This window comes from Nylanderia fulva, unplaced genomic scaffold, assembly GCF_048542155.1.
Source record: "Nylanderia fulva isolate GAGA-0341 unplaced genomic scaffold, ASM4854215v1 Scaffold721, whole genome shotgun sequence".
NCBI lineage: Eukaryota > Metazoa > Arthropoda > Insecta > Hymenoptera > Formicidae > Nylanderia > Nylanderia fulva.
Window position 1 is genome coordinate 30515 of NW_028190832.1, and position 20190 is coordinate 50704.

The 20190-nt window shown below is 37.6% G+C and overlaps 1 protein-coding gene across 1 annotated transcript; it reads right to left on the bottom strand.

The window, feature by feature from the left end:
• Positions 1–14323: 14323 nt before the first annotated feature.
• Positions 14324–17548, bottom strand: LOC146720289 (uncharacterized). Its single transcript, XM_085488843.1, has 3 exons — positions 16437–17548; positions 16055–16360; positions 14324–14351 (listed from the first exon to the last, which is right to left on the bottom strand). Exons 1-3 carry the CDS (start codon positions 17546–17548, stop codon positions 14324–14326), a joined length of 1446 nt encoding a protein of 481 aa, XP_085344969.1.
• Between the last annotated feature and the right edge of the window lie 2642 nt (positions 17549–20190).

Below are 20190 nucleotides of genomic sequence, written 5' to 3' on the forward strand. Positions count from 1 at the left end.
CCCTTCACCCCTTCACCCCCACATTCTCCTATCACATGCTCCCATGTTTCTTCTTCTATCCCTACATAATCTACATCTTCTTTTCTCCTCTTCTTCCCAGTATCTTGCCCCTCTCATCTCATTGTTCATTCTGAACCTAACTATCCTTCTCCATCTACTTTCCCCCCATCCCTTTCTCAGGTATTCCGGCAAACCCTCCTCCTTCCATTCCCCATACCATCTATTATATCTCGACTCTCTTATCCTCTCCCATCTTTCCTCCTTTTGCCTTTCCCTGTCTTTCTGCTCCCACCCCTCATATACTTCCTCTCCCCTTCCCCTTTTTTCCTCCATCTCTTTCCCTTCTATTCCTCTTTCTTCCCAGAATTTCTCCCTCTCTTCCTCCCACATCGTTCTTTCCTTTCCTCCTCTTATCCTCTCTTTCATATCCTCAAAACATTTCCTTCGCTAAACTTCCTCCCCTTCCTTCCTCCAACTTCCTCTCATACCCTACCGTCCTCCTTCCTGCCCTTATCCTAAATTTGTCTTTTCCTATCTCTTCTCTTACCATATACCCCGGCGTGCACCAGTCTACTCCTAACGTCCACCTAATCCATCGCTCCTGCATTGCCTCCACCTCTCTCCTCTCCTTCCATCCCCATATTTCCGCCCCATATTCCAACACCGTCCCTCACCAACCTTTCCATTAGCCATACTCTTTTCATCCAGTCTCCTGCAAACTTTCTCTTTCCCATTCCCCACACCTGTCTTATCACCGCTCCTGCTTTCCTAACTCTGTTCTTTACCTGCGCCTCCTGCCCCCCGTTCCTCTGTAGCTTATACCCTAAATATGTAAATTCTTTCACTTCCTCTAACCTTTTTCCTTTCCATCTCCACTCCACTCTCTTCATTCTTCCTTCCTCCCTTTTTAAACCTCATTACCTTTGTCTTATCCACATTCACCTCTAACCTTTTCTTGTCCATATAACTCTCCATTTTCCCCAACATATGTATCATCCCTTCCTCATCCTCCGCCAACAGTACCATGTCATCTGCGTACGCCAAACAATGCACCTTTTCCCCTCTCAGTTTCACCCCCCCCCAACCTCCTTTTCTTAGCACTTCCTCTATATCCGCTATCAGCAAACTGAATAAGTGCGGACTCATTGAACAACCTTGCCTCACCCCCCTTGCCGTCCAAAAATTTTCTCCCTCCTCCTTCCCCACTCTTACCTTACTCCTCGTTTCCCTGTACACCTCTTCTATCCTACTCCTTAACCCCTTCCTCACTCCCCTCCTCTTCATTGCCTCCATTAACACCTCCCTATCTACCGAATCAAACGCCGCCTTCAGGTCCATAAATGCCGCGACTACCTTTCCTCCCTTCTTATTTACCCTCTTCTTCACCAGATAATTCAACACATAGATACTATCCATCACCCCCATTCCCTTCCTAAAACCTGTCTGACTCTCCGGTATCATATTCTTTCCCTCCATTTCTTCCTTTAACCTTTCAGTTAAAATCCCCACGTATACCTTGTATAGCGTTGGCATCAATGTCACTCCTCTATAGTTTTCCACTTTATTCCCCGTTCCCTTTTTCAACAGTAGGCACTATTATCCCTTCTTTCCACCTCTCCGGCCATCCTTCTCCTCTCCATACTCTGTTGCACATTTCCCATACCCACTCTTCTACCCTCTCCCCTCCATATTTCCATACCTCACTCGGTATCCCATCCTCCCCCGCTGCTTTTCCTTTCTTCAGTTTTCCCAGCATCCTCTTCACTTCCTCCCTGCTTATCTCCTGCTCCTCATCCCTCTCCCTTTTTTCTTTTCCTCCTCTTACCACTTTTACCTCTATCCCTCCCAATAAATCCATAAAGTATTCCTTCCATTCCTCCGCCTTTATCTCCTCATTCACCCCTTCTCTCTTTTTCCTTTCCCTGTTAATAATCTTCCATACCTCTCCTTCCGTTCTTGCCTCTATCGCCTCCTTGTACCATCTTAGCCTCTCCTCCTCCCTTTTTCCTTTACACATTAACTTATATTCCGCCCTTACTCTTCTATATCCTTCTCCTCCTCCTCCTTTTTTCCTCCATTCCCTTAACTTTTTCCTCACTTCTTTCCTCTTCTTCTCACATTCCTCGTCCCACCACCCTTTCCTTTTCCCTTCTCCACTCTCTTTTTCTTCTTCTCTCAATTCCTCTTCTATTCTTCCTATTTTTTCCTCTAGCTCCTCTTCAATCCCCTCCTTCCACCCCTCTCCCCACTCTATTTCCTCTCTTATTCTTTCTCCTCCCCTCTTTGTCCATCTCCCTCTTTTTCTTATTCCTTTTCCCTCCCCCCCTTTTCCCTTTTCAGCTCCTCCTCTTCTTTCTAGCGTTACAATCAATGGGTGATGGTCTGATTCTATGTTATCTCCCACCTCCATTCTCTATATCCTTTCTTTTACTCTATCCTCTCCCACCACGTAATCTATCACCGATTCCCCTCTTCCTCCTGTGTATGTGTACTCCCCCTTCCTATCCCCTCTTATCCCTCCATTAAAGATTCCCCATCCTACCTCTTCCAACTCTTTTATCAACTTCTTCCCTTCCTCATTAACTTTCTTGTCCTTCGATCTTCTTTCTTCTTTCCTCCTCCCCTCCTATCACCCCCCCCCCTTCTACCTGTCCTTGCGTTGAAATTCTCCTCCCAAAATCGTCCAATTATTTTCTTCTTTCTCTTCCATCCATTCCTTCATTTCCTCCAATTTCCTTTCCATGTCCCCGTTGATGTATACGCCTATTACCCTCCACTTCTCTCTTCCTACTTCTAAATCCGCCATCATTATTCCCTCCGCCTTTTCTCCCATTCCTGATACTTTTATCTTCCCCCTCTCCTCCCTTACCCCCATGATCATTCCCCCCATCGGTCTTCCTTTCTTCTTTCTCCTCTTTGCTGCTTGCTTCTCCCATCTATATCCTTTCGGTAACCTCTTTTTAATCGCCTCCCACCCCCTTTCCTCTATCCATGTTTCCATCATCACTACCACCTCCCAATCTTCTATTTCCTTCCAGAACTTTTCTTCCTTATTCTTCAGCCCTGCCACATTCCAAAAACCTATTTTCCATTCCTCTCTTACTTCTCCTCCTTTTTCCTTTCTCTCCTGTTCCTTTCTCCTTTCTGCCTCCGTCTCCCTTTCTCCTTCCTCCTTTCTCTTCTTACTATTGTTCTCCCCTCCTCCTTTCCTCCTTTCTTCTCTTCTCCCTTCTTCTATCCCTTTTTTTTCCTCCATTCCTGTCTTCATACCCCCTTCTTCCCCCCTCCTTTTCTCTATACCTTCTCTAATTTCTCCTTTCCAGTTTTTAAGCACACCTTCCTCCTCTTCCCATCTCCACCATACATCATTGATTTTTATCCTTCCATAGCTCGTCCATACATTGTTTCCTTTCCTCCTTTCTATCTCCGCGATCTCCATTAGTCTCCATTTTATCTTTCTCTCTTCCCATGTTAAATCATCTTCTATTCTCACCTTCTTTCCTCTTAATATCCTCTTCCTCTCCATTACCTGTCTTTTTTGTTCTCTACTTCCTAGTTTCACTACCACCATTTCACCTTCCTTTCCCTCCTTTCCTTTCAACATCCTTATCCATTCTATTTCTGCTTTCGCTCCTATCTCTTTCATTAATTTCTCTACTCTTTCCTTTACACCTTCCTTCTCCTTCCTCCATTCTTTTTATCACTATGTTATTTCTTTTCTCTTCTCTTTCCTTCCATTCTAATTTCTTTCCTATGTCCTTCACTTTTCCTATTATTGTCTCGTTTATCCCCTTACTCCCTCCTTCGCCCCCCTCTCTTTCTCTTTCCCCCTTTCTTCCTCTTTCCTCTACTCTTGCCTCCAAATCTATCACTCTCTTCTCCAGGCTCTCTATCTCTTTTCTCAGTTCTCTTCTTTCTTCTCCTCCATTCCCCCTCCTTTTTCCAAATTTCTATCTTCAACTTTCTCATTTCCTCGCCTAACTTCTCTGTTATCTTCTCCCCTATCTCCTCCATCATCTTTCTTAACTCCTCCTTTTCTATCCCCCCTACCTCTCTATTCAGCCTTTCTGTCTTTTTGCTCCTTCTTAGGCTTCTTTCCTCTTCCTCCTTATCCTCCTCTCCCCCTTCTTCTCTTTTCCTTTTCAAAAAATCATCTATACATCCCATACTGCTCCTCCTTTCCTTCCCTAACTCATCTACTCTTCTCGGCCTCCCTGCCTTCTTTTTTATTTCTTCCTCATCTCCCTTTTTCCCCCCTTCCTCTAACATCCTATCTCTATTGGTCTCTATCCTCCTATCTCTAATAATCTCTTCATTTATCATTTTTCCCTTATCGCTTTCTGTCTTTGATTCACTTACTCTATGCTCCAACTCGCTCCAACTCGCTAGTGAATTCCCTAGTGAATTCCCTATCTTTATCCTCTACTACACCTACTCCCTACACCTACTCTCTTTCTTCCACGTGTCTACGTGTCCACGTGTCTCACCTTTTCCTACTTTCTATTTTCTAACTCCTTACCCCTTTATCTTCTCATATCCTTCAATCTCTCCTCCTCTTTTTCCTACACCCTCTCACCTCCTATCTCCTATTCACCTCACCCCTTTTCTCACTCTTTTCTCACAAATATCTGCCACGCTTTCACACACCTGTCACTCACTCTCTTACCGGAACCGGAAGCCTCCTTACCTTCAGTAATTATGTAGCATAAGAGGATGAATAAATGTAAAATCTTGGCTTTTTCAATTATTTATGATGTGATCGTAATCGTTCTAATTCTGTTAAAGCATTTTCATCACATGGACGTTGGAACCATAATACATAAATACATATATAATAAAGTAACGCCAAACTTACATAACAATTTTATGTAACAATTATAGATTCATTACGTTATTGACATAAACGATACGTCACAGTTATGCAATAATTGCTAGTTTCTTCTTTAACCGTTACGCGGTGTACGATTCTCTATCTATCTCGCATTCAAATTTCAGTCAGGAAAGTTTAAAGTTGATGAAATTGACGGTAACATCTGTGTTAATATAGAATTAAATTTTCTCATGTGAGATCATGTCACAAAGAATAATGAGATTATCATAATGACAATTGATATAAACGAAATTAATCGGAGAACGATCGATTAAAAATTAATACAAGCTAATTTAATTAAAAGTTTTTTAATTAACAATTAATATAAGTTAATTTTAATTAGAAGTACTTTAATTGACGATTGAAAAAAACAGATTCAATCGAAGACAATTCAATTGACAATTGATTTGAGCAGAAACAATTAAAAATATTTAATTGACGATTAAATATAGCAAAATTAATGCGAATCTCTTCCATTAATGATTGACTTAAGAAAATCGATATAATTTCTCTATTTCCATAAATTAACAATGTGTAACGATTAATACAATTTACATTTTAATCGAAGATGTTTGATTGATGATATTAATATGACTGAATTTAAATAATATATATCTTTTCCTTGGTTCTAGCAAAGTTATTGTACGTAATAGTTACAATATAAATAATAAATAATTTCCTTTTTTTAAACCATATTTTTATTCAGAACATTTTCAATTCATTATACATTTTATTATATTTAATTTAATTATATTTAATGTTAATATATATTGCATATTTCTCGAATTATTTTTCATTTGTTCTAAAATAATAAATGTATAATATGTTATAATAAAATGTGTTGTACATATATACAATATATATTATAATTCAAAATTATTAATCAAATGTAAATATTGCAGGAAGTTTGGTAATATAACGAAGTGTAACCATACAGTTTCCTTCTTGAGAACATTTCTGCATTCAACTAGGTAACCATTTCACAATGTTTTTACATATTACATTCAAATTGTGTTTATTTATTATAAATAAATTATTAGAGAGAAATATTGGAAAATATTGAATAACATAATTAGAATACGTATAAATTGTATATAAATATTTATATAAATGGTCTTGTTTTAAAATTATATTATTATTTAAATGCTTAGAATGTATATATTTTGTTATTATGTATTTATTTATATATTTATATTTTTTTTATATTGAAAAGATTCATTTTTCTTTTTCCTTTTTTTAAATTAATAAATTTTATTAAATATTTGTTTGCCAATTAAACAAAAATGTAATCGTACACCAGCAATTACTTTTTAAAATATTATTTTTCTTGTGTGTGAATAGTTTTATATAATATCTGGATTGCAAATATATATTGTTAATAATAATAGTTTTGTTGCATATCTATTGTTCCGGATCTACTTAGGGAGTTGGTGGACTTTTATAAAATATAATAACAGAAATTTATTGTGAGAAAGGCATACAATTTACTTTACTCATTATGATCAAATCTTCACATGTATATATATGTATATAACACGTATGTGCAGAACATATCTGTAAAATTAATTACTAATATCCTTCTTTTTTTTTATAAATGATACGTTGCTTTAAAAAATATTTTAACATATTTGCAAAAAAAGATAATTTTACTAAAAATAATACACAGGAAGATAAATAAACAAATATTAAATTTTGCCCACAAACACAGATGAGAGCAATGCATCTGTAAATGTTCCATATCATGCTGTGGACTGGACGCTGCAGGATAGTCAAGATGCAGCTAAAAAAAATCTTCCTCGGACTCTTGTATTCTGTGTTATAATGACGAACGAACACACGTTTTCATACCACGTGGTCATCTTGCTTGTTGTTTCCAATGTATTAAACGTTTAGAAGCTAATCGGTGTCTGATATGTAATGTAAATTTTCAAAGTTATGTTCGAGTTATAATATTATAAGATCGATTCCAAGCAATACTTTGTAAAAAGACTTTTCTATAAATTATATCTTTAAACACGCAATATTACTACATAAGCTGTCGCCAAAAATAGTTTTGATTACATTTTCTTACAATATTATTGTGATAGTATTGCATCTCTGTGATAAAATTGCGAATGTCTTGTCCGACTATGAGTTTAAGTTGTTTAAATACATAAGATAGCAATATTACACAAATTTACTGTTATTGTTATAAAATAATTGCCTTGCTAAAATGTGACGCGTATTATGAAACGCAATATTACTACATAAGTTTAAATAATTTTGTGTTACAGTCAAAATGACACTTGTACAACATACTGTATTACTAGTATATTTTATTTTCTACATTAATCAGGATTTAAAAAAATTTAAGTTTGATTACAGAAGTACAAGTTTTCTTGTAGTAAATTTTTTTCCATCAATATACTTAATATGTTTTTACATCCATATTTTATTTTCAAGCAATATATGTAATGCCAAAGAGATATTTGACTACCTCTTCTTATAATACGTTGTAATAATATTGCATTTATGGTGAAATTGCGAATTGTGTTTCTCAAATTTGAGTTTAAGTTGTTAAGCAATATTACAAAAATTTACTGTTTTTGTTAAAATAATTGCCTTGTTAAAATATGACGCACCATTATATTGTAAGATCGTCCTTGTGACAGGGGTATTCTTGATAGGTTGGTGTCAGGAAAAAGCGTGGAAATGGTTCTCAAAGGATTAGGCGTAGTGATCACTCGGTAATAGGAACAATCAGAAATTTATTGCCAGGGCCGAGTACTTCGTGCGAGTCGTGGAAAAAGACTGCGTATTAACAATTGCTCTCGCGCGTCTCCCGGTGTCGCCGGCCTCGCTGGCCAATCACCGAAGCGCTAGGTCACATGTCGCTAGGTAATCAGATCAACACGGTAAATCGCCAATGAACAGGGAAGTAGCCGCGGCGCGCGCAGCATAACACGGTATATACAAAGCGGCTTAAACATAATCGCAAACCCTTACAATATAATCATTAGCATTTGAAGGACGTTCGATTACGGAAGTACAAGTTCTCATAGTGAATTATCAATCAGTATACATAATTTGTTTTTACATACAGATTTTATTTTCTAGAAATGTATTTAACACTAAAAATGGATTTTGACAACTTTTTCTTATAACATTATCTTTAGGTCTTGCGCATAATAAAATATTAAATATTTAATATTAAATATTGAATATTTAGTATTTAATATTTAATATTTAGTATTTAATATTTAATATTTAGTATTTTTCCTATTGTGCGCAGGGCCTTAAGTGTGTCAAGTCTAGTGTATTGCGATTCTGTGTTAAGTTCTGTGATATAACGTTAAAGTATTATAAAATAATATATATTATAAATATATAATATAAATAATAGAATATTTTAAACGTGGTATTTTTTTATATTGAGTAATAAAATATAAAATAAATACTACATTAATAAAAACACTGTCCTATATTATATAAAATACAATTATGAAAGTTGTGAACATTGCCAAAAATATTACGCAAAAAACTTTTGTACAGCTTGTTTGAATATTAAATAAAAAACATGTCTTAAATTTATATTCTTTTTCGCACATTATCTGTTTATCCCTCATTTTTATAATAAATTTTCAACAAATTTGCGTCTTGATTCTGCTCGATGTTCTCATTAGTCCATCCTTTATCTCTTTTATATCTGTATGTCAAAGCTTCTTTTCATAAATGTTAATAAAAATAAGTAACAAATATAAAAACATTAATATTCACAAAATAATTAAGATGTCCAATAATTTCGGTATACAACTTTCGATGTGCAACTTTTGGTGTACAACTTTCCGTGTAGAACTTTCCGTGTAGAACTTTCCGTGTACAACTTTCCATGTAGAACTTTCCGTGTAGAAATTTCCGTGTAGAACTTTCGGTGTACAACTTTCCGTGTAGATCTTTCCATGTACAACTTTCCGTATAGAATTTTCCGTGTAGAACTTTCCGTGTAGAATTTTCGGTGTATAACTTTCCGTGTAGAACTTTCCGTGTACAACTTTCGGTGTACAACTTTCGGTGTAGAAATTTCGGTGTACAAATGAACAATGTACAAATTTCGGTGTACATCTGAACGGTGTACAAGTAAACGGTATACAAATTTTGGTGTACAAATTTCGGTGTACAAATAAACGGTGTATAAATTAACGGTGTACAAATTAATAGTGTATATTTTAACAGTGTCTAATATTGTAGGTATCAAATTTTGTGTCCATTTGCACTGTGTCCATTTGCACTGTGTCCAATTGAGCCGTGTAGAAAATTTTGTGTCCATTTGCCCTGTGTCCATTTGCACTGTGTCTATTTGAACTGTGTCCAAGTGAGCCACTCCCATGTGCAACGACTTATGCGAAAACATGACATTAATCACTATTCGACATATTCGGTATTGAAGGCGTCGGTCGTCGAGCGATTCAATCGCACGCTAAAAAACGATATGTGGAAGATGTTTACGCTGAATGGTACTTACAAATGGTTCAACATGCTGTCACGCCTCGTATCAGATTACAACGGACGCAAGCATCGAACGATTGGTATGCGACCCGCTGACGTTACCCCCGCGATCGCCGAAAGACTCTTGGCTACCGTGTACAATCGTGTAAAAATCGCGGGCCCGGCAAAGTTCAAAGTAGGTGATCAGGTACACGTCAGCAAGTACAAACAACTTTTTGAGAAGGGATACACACCAAATTGGACAACCGAGGTGTTTAAGATTGTTAAAGTGCAGCATACTAATCCCGTAACATATCTACTCGAGGATTATCGCAAGACATCTATCGCTGGAGCGTTTTACGAGCACGAGCTGCATCGCGCAAATTGTCCGGATGTGTACCTCGTGGAGAAAATACTGCGCAGGAGGGGTGACGAGGTTTACGTGAAATGGCTGGGATTCGACAGTTCGCACAACTCTTGGATACATAAAAACAATGTTATTTAATATAAAAAAACTATTAATCTCGGCTCGAATTATTGTGTTACAATAAAAATAAAATCTCGACGGCAATCGGAGCCTATGCGGATGACATGCACAAAATTAATAAATTAAAATGAGATCTCAAGTCAAACTCATTTATTAAATTCTAAACGTTTCGACCCACTTCGGGTCTTCTTCAGTAGCTGCAAAATACAAAGAAACAAAAATAGAAGGATAATCGGTACAATCAGAAAATTATAAAACTCGTATACATACAATCCGCAAATAAATTAAATATCATTACCCTCCCTATTCAAACCGTCCGGCCGTCGGAGTGTCTCCTTAACGGTGACCATCGTCAGGAAGGAAGCGGAGCAGTGACTCCCTTACCAACACTAATCAACATGGTATAAATTAAACGTAGAACAATTCACAAGAATTAAAAATTAAGAACCGGGAAGAACACTCACCCCGACAGCAAAAACAGAGAGAAGACGATGCTACACGTGACACATCACTCTAACGACTGTGCGGTATTCTACCTCGACACAGTCGATACATATATACGCAAAAAACAAATATAAAAATAAAATATGAAAATAAAAATAAAAATAAAAACAACTAAACTAATCGGCACTCATGTCAAAAGTCTAACAAAAAAACCCGGCTATGTAAAATCACAAAGCTAGATTTTGGTAAATTTTTCTATTAACAGATCAAGATTCTCGTTTAATTTATCAGTGTCGCTATGTAAATTTAAACTATTCCTCTGACGTTTTATGTGGATCATTTCGGATATCAAACGTTTACCTAAAAAAGGCTCCTCGTCTAAGACTTTTACATCCTCCCAATTAAATTCATGGTTCAATAATCTATGTTCCGATATGACTGATAATTGTGACGCGTTTCTTTTTATGTTGTTGCGATGTTCTTTCATCCTAGTTTTCAACAATCTACCCGTCTGCCCTACGTACGACGCATCACAATCCATACAATCAATTTTATAAACTACATTATTATGGAGTTCTCTTGGTAACTTATCCTTGTGTACTTTAATGAATTTACGGAGACTGTTAATTGCTGTATATGATGGAATGACATCCAAATCACGTGTAATGTCCTCGATTCTCTTCGATACATTATTAATATACGGAATATTAAAGTACGAAACTTTTTTCTGCGTTAGAATCTTGTCATTGCATACATTTGCTCTATTGTTATGCAACTTATTATTATAGCGGAAGAACAACTTTTTTAACCGCGCTTGTAATGTATGAAATATCAAATTGAGAGGATAATTATTAGACAAAAGAACTCCAATCATAGACTCAAAGTTAACTTTATGGAATTTCGGATGAGATAGCCAAAAAACTCTATCTATGAGGCTGATAATGGTGCCTTTTTTATGACAGAGAGGATGCTGCGATTCAAAATTTAAATATCTACCTGAATACGTCGGCTTATGAAACAAATCAAACTCAATGCTCCCATTATTTATAATAATGGTGACATCTAAAAAATTCAATCGGTTGCCAACCCCCTCCTCCATGGTGAACTGCAATCTAGGATGGAAAGAATTGAAAGTGTTTAAAACTATTTTAAGCATGGAGGGTGGGGCCGCCAACGCGATATCGTCAACATATCTAAAATAAAATGGAAATGACAATGGAATCGCAGCAATCGCTCTACTCTCCAAATCTTGCAACGTGATATCCGCAATAATCGGTGAGAGGGGGGAACCCATAGGCGTGCCAAAAGTCTGTTGATAACATACATTATTAAACATAAAATAAGTCGAGTTCATAATAAAACGAATTGCCAATAAAAATTCATCTCGTGGAATAATACACTCTTTTTCAATATACCCCCATCTGTTAATTAAACTATCAATAGCCATATCCAATGGTACGTTGGTGAACAATGATGTAACATCTAGTGAAACTAGCTTCACATCACTATCCACACATAAACCATTTAATTTGTTCACTAATTGGAAACTATCAGAAATAGCCGAATCAGGTTTCGGAATTGCCTTATATATTATCTTATGTAAAAATTTTGCCAAGTAATAAAGAGGTGTATTCCTAGATGACACGATGACACGTAAAGGGCAATTCGGTTTATGCACCTTCGGCAGACCATACGCTCTCGGTAAAACCCCGTCCGTGCAGTTCAGGGATTTATATGTTGTTGAAGAAATGTAATTCTTCGTTTTTCATCTCATTAAAATTCCGTGTAATTGATTAATTAGGTTCCTAGTCGGATCTTTTTTAACAACAGTATAAGTATCCCGGTCAGCCAGCAAATCACACATTTTGTCCATGTACATATCTCTGTTCATCGCAACCGTGATATTACCCTTATCCGCCTTCATAAATAAAATATCGGGATTGTCTTGGATGAATTTACCCGTCAATTTGTAAGCCTTACAAAAACTATTTTTTGTGTGAGCTTTTTCTGACATGGAAATATGGAATTTATTTATTATGGGAAAGGCTCTACTTCTGACTGCAGATCGTTTTTCCACAGGGAGTTTAAAAATATTTTGTTCCATATTTTTCAACAACTCTATGGTGGTTTTATCTTTGTCAAATACTGGCAGACAGAAATTCTCTCCTAACCGCAACAAATCTCGAATTTCATACGGTATCGATACGGATGATAAATTTAAAAACCATTTATCTCTTTTGTCAGCAACATCAGGATTTAAAGAAACAAAGGAAGTCGGGCTCAAGGAAACGCTGAGAGACTGAGACGGCCCTGACTCACATGGCCTTGAAGAAAATTCTTTCGTACACGTGTAATAATATTGGATAGGACGGATATTCCTATTATTGAATTTATTTTGTTTATCTAAGAGCCATCTAAATTTATCATCCAGTCGAACCCGCTCCTTATTATAAAAATAATGTAATGATTTGCTTTGCTCACCGAAAAACCCATCACAATAAAACACTGGGAGATCTAACATGATGTAACGAACGAGTTCATAAATATCTAATCTGACTTTGTGCTTCTGTCTATGAGCATCATAAATTTCATTTCTTAAAATGTCTTTAATAGTACGTCTTATAATAAATTTGTGTTTCAATACAGACTTATAATGATATAAATTATTAGCATAACGAGAAAGAAACATCAGATGAGACGGTGTAACCTCCTGATTTAAACAATCTTTTAAAAATTTGATTCGCAAATTTAATCTAATCAGTCTCTTATTTAATTTAATCCAATCCTTCAAATGTTTGACCGCGCTCCAATTAAAACTGTGTCCAACAAATTGGAAGAAATTCCTCAACGGACGCATTATTACAGCCAGCGTAAATTCAATATAAAAAAACTATTAATCTCGGCTCGAATTATTGTGTTACAATAAAAATAAATGTTATTTAATGTATTTAATGTATTTAAATGTTATTTAATGTATTTTATTCAATCATTGTATAACATACTATATATTGTATACCATATATACGAGTAAAATATATAACAAAAATATATATATAACAAAAAATATATAATTCTCATTAATACATCCTTAAAACATAATATAAATATAATAAGTATAATAAATATAATAAATATAATAAATATAATAGATATAATTTACAACGGTATTCGATAATGTCCCCATGGCAAGGTGTCGGTCGAATCAGGTACGACATACCGTTTGTCGTCGTAGGGACTTAGAGCAATTTTTGTCTCGCTGATGGTATACACTTTATGCAATTTCGATCTTATGCATGACTGTTGACGCGTCATTTTAATTTCGTCATTAAGGCAACGCGTATAATCGTCGAATGTTATACTACGCGCTACGACGTTATTTTTGACACCTTTTGCCTTTTTAGTGTCCTTTTTACCGTTCACCCGCAAAGCATATATTTTTGCTCTAAGCCCGACGAATTCGGTCATTATCGCGCCGTTATTCTCATCTTTCATCAGACCCGGCACCTTTTTATTCGCGAGTGGTATACCGTACGCATTATTCGCGGCGTAATCGCTGGTATCGAATCGAGCGATATCGCGTTTCAAATTTTCATAGACATCCTAGCATTTAATTTGATATATTAAACTATCCGTGTCGGTGTACATTACTCTATATTTGTCACGATAGAGCGGTGACATGTATTCGTGATGAAATTCATAAAGACATACTTTTGATATGTCGAGTATGCAAATGCCGACGTAGATTGGCTTGTAGAATTTTACTTCGAGTTTGCGTAATTCTATTGCAACTAATTTTTCCGAAAATACGCTCGTACTATAAAAATTTGGTTTCGCGATCATTGCCTCCGCACCGTACCGTCCGTCCTATTTTGTTAATAATTTTACATCTACATGATTGCGCACATTTTCCATCGTCTTGCCGAATATCGGATTATTCATCAATTTATATAAATTTTTTTCAAAATCGTTTTTTGCATGTGTTCTAAACTGTGTATTGAGTTCGATGTATTTTTGCAGCCACGCTGACTGTGTGAATTGTTGTATGCGATATATTTTTGTTATGGGTAGCCCGTGGCGCGTGCACTGCTGTAGATTACGATAATGTATTACATAGCGCTTCTTATCGCAAAGCGTTGCGAGGAGTTTATACTCCCGCTTGCCGGGCGACTTATCGCGCGTCAGGCAAAACAGTAGGTCAATGTGTGCGTCATGAAGATGCTGCGGATACTCTAAATCTACTTCGAGAACATAGCCTATAGGCGAATCGAACGCGATAGATGATACGTCAAAATTCGATATATTGTCGACCCACCGAAAATCGGCATACGGCAATGGTTGACACATTGCCCATCCGTACAAATTATTTACAATACATCTAAATACATGAGATAAAATGAGGGTTTCGATGGGTCGTACGATTGCATGTACTTGTTATTAGCCTGTGCGTATCAGTTTGAACATTGACTAAGGCCGCCGCGTATACCCCGTTCGACAAACATTACCATGTCAATGTCTGTTAATAATTCAAATTTTATATTTGTATGTTTTAACATGGCGTCCCATGTATATCCGGGGAGAGTATAATAATACGCGGGATCGAGTCCATAACTTTTTATACAACTATCACGAAAATTCTCAAATATATCGGCTAATAACAAGACATCAATTTTTAAATATAAATCGCTATATTCGCCTAGCGTTCGAAGGGAAAATCGGCTCCAGACGGTCTCGGCGTGCGCGTAATCACTCTCGGATACTGCGTCGCCGGTTAAGGAACTGTAAAATGAGTCGCGCGGCGGTAAACATGTGTCTTATAATCTGTCCACGCAGTCTATGTATTCGTACGGAAAGACGCCCTTTCGTGTCAATAAATTGAATTTTTTACTAGTTAAATTTTGATATTCCGAATGTAAAATTTTTAATAAGAATACTTTTTAAGTCAGCTCTTTTAATTTTAAAACCACAATCTCCACTTGATTCCTCTTGACCAATAGAGCCAAACGCGATGTTATTGCGACAATTATGAAAGAAAGAAATTTGGAAGAGCAGTCGCCCGGCAAGCGGAAGGTCTCGGGTTCGATTCCCGATTCAGCCGACTTTCGGACCAATATTTTTCTCGCCTATTTCTTTACAGGGGATGTTAAGAGAAGGAACAAGAGGAATTTTTGAAATCCGAATTATAGGATTCAAATTCCTTAGTTTCCAAATTTTCTTTCTTTCATAATTGTCGCAATAACATCGCGTTTGGCTCTATTGGTCAAGAGGAATCAAGTGGAGATTGTGGTTGTAAAATTTTTAGTTTTTCTTTGTCCAAAAATGACACTAATTTGTCGAGACTAGCGCTGAGAAACTTGTACGAATCGATAAACCGTAATTTAATATAATTTTTCGAATTATTGTCTTGTGTCAATCTAACAGTTTTCGAGAATGATATGTATTTTTCTTTCGTTATCGGAAGTAATTCGATTTCCCCTTCGAACGCTGTGGCTATGTCCTCGATAATGAAATGCGCGTCGTAGCCGGACAGATTGTGAAAGACTATAGGGATACAAAATGATTCTTTATAATTTAAGTTACAATTTGAGTGCGCGGGACCCCTGTACCGCCCGGTGAGGTGGCAATGATCGCGGACGCGTGTATCGTCTTCGTCAAACGGTTTCTCACAAATGTGACAATGCGTCGCAGTGCGAAATTTTAACAACTTGTCAGGCGTTAAATTTACCATGGGGACATTGGTCGTTAAAATATTTTTCACGCGAATTGCTAAATTTTTAAGTTGTTCAGCAAACCACGCGATGCAATCGTCACTACGGCGGGAATTGTACGCTGACAACGAACTGTCGTACGAACACTGTACGTAATACGCGATGCTGAACACTTGATGGTGGTGATAATTTTTGGCATCTTCGGTCTTTGCCAAAACACACTCGAGGTCGGCGTACACCACAAACGGAAGCCGCTCCTTCCTCGTGTAATTGTCGAAGCTGAGCCACTTGTCATTCTTGCTCGGCAACCGGATAGCGCAGTCGTTCAATTTCCCGCAATCTTCCGCATGCGCCTGCAATTTATCCGCCGCTCCGAAATAATGTAGGCATCTGTAAAAATAAAAAATTTAATTAAAATTTAATGAAAATTATTAATATAATTTAAGTTTAATAAGTATATACTTACCGATCGCAGATATATTTTTGACCATGTTTTTTGCTCAGTTGCGAGCCCACAAGGCGAGACAGATTTTTTATATACGCGAAATGTCCGACGCTGTTTTCATCCTTCACGTACAGCAGATTGACGTGTCTGTCTTTCTTTTTTTCCGAAAGACGTAGCGGGACGATGTTCTCGTTCTCGATGATGTACACGTTTACGGAGATGTTGTTTGCAAGTTCGAATTTTTTAATTTGATTCACAGTCACTGGAAACTCAATGTTTTGGAGATTCAGCACTGTGGTGTAATGCGGATATGAGGATTCTCGTTCCACATTTCTTTCAGCGGGGTACAGAGCGGCCACCACTGACCATGCGAAACACGCATTGTCCGCTGATTGCACATTAACAACCGCTCTTTTTACCATAATTTTTTGCGGTAATTTAACATGGCACCCCGCGCGCATTGGATTGTACTTGTTGATATTCACAGTCAAATCTATTATCCGCGACAATGCCCAGCCGCTATCGCGTTCCTGGAACTCTTCTAGCGATGCTAGCGTGGGCTCGATTACGCGGCGCTCGTACCACTCGCGTACATCGGACGTGCGAAAGAGTTCAAAGTTTCTCGTGTTAATACTTTTATTGGCGCGCTTGTCACCGGACACAAATTCGCCGTTGAAAACAGTGTTCACTTTTACACTGATGTGTCTCTGCAGCACATTCTCCACGTTCTCGATTACAATGTCTGCGGCATTTTCCAAAAACTGACGCGGTTCAATATAGTCTGCGTTAATTACCGCACCGGTCAGTATACGGCTATCGAACGCCGTATCGATTTCGCGCCAAACGAGTCTTTGCGCGTTATTGCCACCGCCACTAAATCCACCACTAATTTCACCGACATACTGTCTTTGCAAGCGCACCTTCGCACCCTCGAGTCGCGCTATTCTCGCCACGAGAGATTGCCTATGTCCAATCGAGAGACGCGGACGCTTGGCACGGCTGCGTTCTTCCAGCTGTGTGATAAATTCTTCACAATCTTGCAGCCATCCGAAATATTCGCCCAAGGTGGCGACTTGGGCGACTTGGCGGGAACGCTCCAACAGGTCGCGCTTAATATGTTCTGCGTTCTCCATTTTTATTGCAAAAACAATTCACTCACTCACTATGCTCACTACTATGCTCGCAAATGTCACCGTACTATGACCCGGCAGCTGCATCGGTCCTCATTATATATCCCGATCATCCCTTTGTTCGTGCGATGATGCAATTGTTAATTCGCGAGAAATATTTGCGATATCTTATCTTGGATTCGAAAACTTCGATATCGCTGATAATTCTTAGAAATACATAGATAAAGCCGCCCGTTACCTTTCATTTCATCCGAGTCCATTTCGCAACCTGTGAAGCCTGCGTTCGCCTCCGCTGATATTTCTTAGAAATATACGTATCAACCCGCTTGATTGTCGGCGCTCAGCCTGAATCGGCGGCAGCCATTCGCAGAATTTTTATCTTATCTTCGGAGAAAATTTAGATAAAGAAACGCAACCCCCTTAGTAATAGATATCTGAATGTCGGCGCTCGATCCAAGCTTGGATCAGCGGCAGCCATTCGCAGAATTTATCTTATCTTGGGGTAATAAATATCTATTTGTCGGCGCTCGATTCATGCGGCAGCCCTTCGTAGAATTTATGTTATCTGCAAACTTAGATACTTTACAAAGACGCCGCTTATCTTGGATTTTCTACGAAAACTCAGATATCCGCTTATCTTATCTGCAAACTTTGATACCTTACAAAGACGCCGCTTATCTTGGATTTTCTACGAAAACTTAGATATCCGCTTATCTTATCTGCAAACTTAGATACCTTACAAAGACGCCGCTTATCTTATTTTGGATTTTCTACGAAAACTTAGATATCGCTCAAGCTTATCTTATCTTGTTTATGAAAACTTAGATATCGCTAAAGCTTATCTTATCTTGTTTATGAAAACTTAGATATCGCTCAAAGACGCCGCTTATCTTGTTTATAAACATATCAGGTAACATGATCCCCTTATCAGGTAACCTGAGCTGATAAGATAAGCTTATCTGCTGATAAGACCCCCTCCCTCGCGTGACGTCACCCCCCTCGCCCCCGATTCTCCCCCGTCCCGCACCCCCTTCATTGCCTCTGAGTTAGAACTCCCCTAGTATACCTACTAACGGTTCAAAGAGATTTATACGTTCGGCACGTTTATAAGCAGATTACATAATATATTATTCGCATAAGTTGTAATGAGATACGGTTTTCTTACAATTATTCAGAATGTTAATATAACTAAATAATATAACTAAATAATACAACTAAATATTAATATTGTTGTGTGCCTCGGGAGAGACACTTAAGGGTCGCGCCAAATTGGGATGGGAATCCGGGGCGTCAGGACTTGTCGGGTGTTTGTAGAAAATGCACTACACTTTTTGTATTAAAATTCTTTATTCAACTTTAACCACTTGGTCTTTATTTTATTTCACTATTAATACATTGAAGCTTTACCGTGTGGGCGGCACTGACTTTCTATTACTCCGCGTATCGCGCACAACAGCGAGTCGATGCTAAGTGCGCGCGCGGTTAGCGAGATCGTGGTTAGAGCGATTATTTGTGTCTGCGACTGAGCGAGTTGTCGCGTCTCTACTCTCTTTTTATATCATTGTTTTTTGGAGTTTTCCCGATCGGAAGGGGTGCCTGGCAACAGGTTTCCCCGGTCGAGAATCTAGGTGCAAGCGAAGCAGATTCAAAGTCCTTCTGCTTTGCTTGCACGTTGACCAATTTCTGTTCCGCGTATATCTCGCATTGTATGCGTTTTTAACGCGGTCATTATCTGTCGTAATTCTGATTTCGCGTATACCTCGCATCGTATGCGTTTTTTAACGCGGTCATTATCTGTCGTAATTCTGATTCCGCGTATACCTCGCATCGTATGCGTTTTTTAACGCGGTCAGTGTCTGTCGTAATTGCGGATGTAATACGAGTACTCATTTCTTAATATTAGTTACCTTTTAATAGTTATATCTATTGTATATCTTTGGGGGATATAACAATATAACTAATTTCTTTTGCATTCATTTATTTATTTTCCGTAGGGGGGTTAAAGGGGTATTGAAATTAAATCTCAAATATGAGATTATTTCATATTTAAAAATCTTGGCCGTGTCCAAGTAAAATTTGGTGCCTTGTGCACCGGTATTTAATGCTAACGGAAAATTATTTAGTTTCGTTAGGATAACGCATTGTCAACCGCGATTTGGCTCTTATTGCCCGTCTTATACGTTAAATTTATATTTATATTACAGAGCCTTGTTAAACTCTTAAATTAATATAACTAAATAAATTTTAAAAATATGCAATTTCAATTGCGATTAAGAGTCAACTTTTATTGGTAATCGACAGACTTGAGTGATTGCTCGTCTAAAAGTCGTTTTAGCAGTACGTAGAGTAACCACGCGAACATGCTTATCTGCTTTTGGATGGACTTCTGTTACTCGCGCGAGGTCCCATTTCGCCGGAGGAAGCAGATTATTTTTTTATTAAAACAAGTTCGTTAACTTTTATTTCTTTTTGTTTGTTTCCTGCCATTTACTTCGTTGCTGCAATGTGTGCAAATAATTAGACGACCAAGCGCGCCATATCTGTTTGAGAAACGATCACGTTTGTTGCTATCGAGACAACCGATTCATCTCGATATCTAATACTGAATTCTCCGATGCACTTAATAACGGTCGCCCTATTCAAAA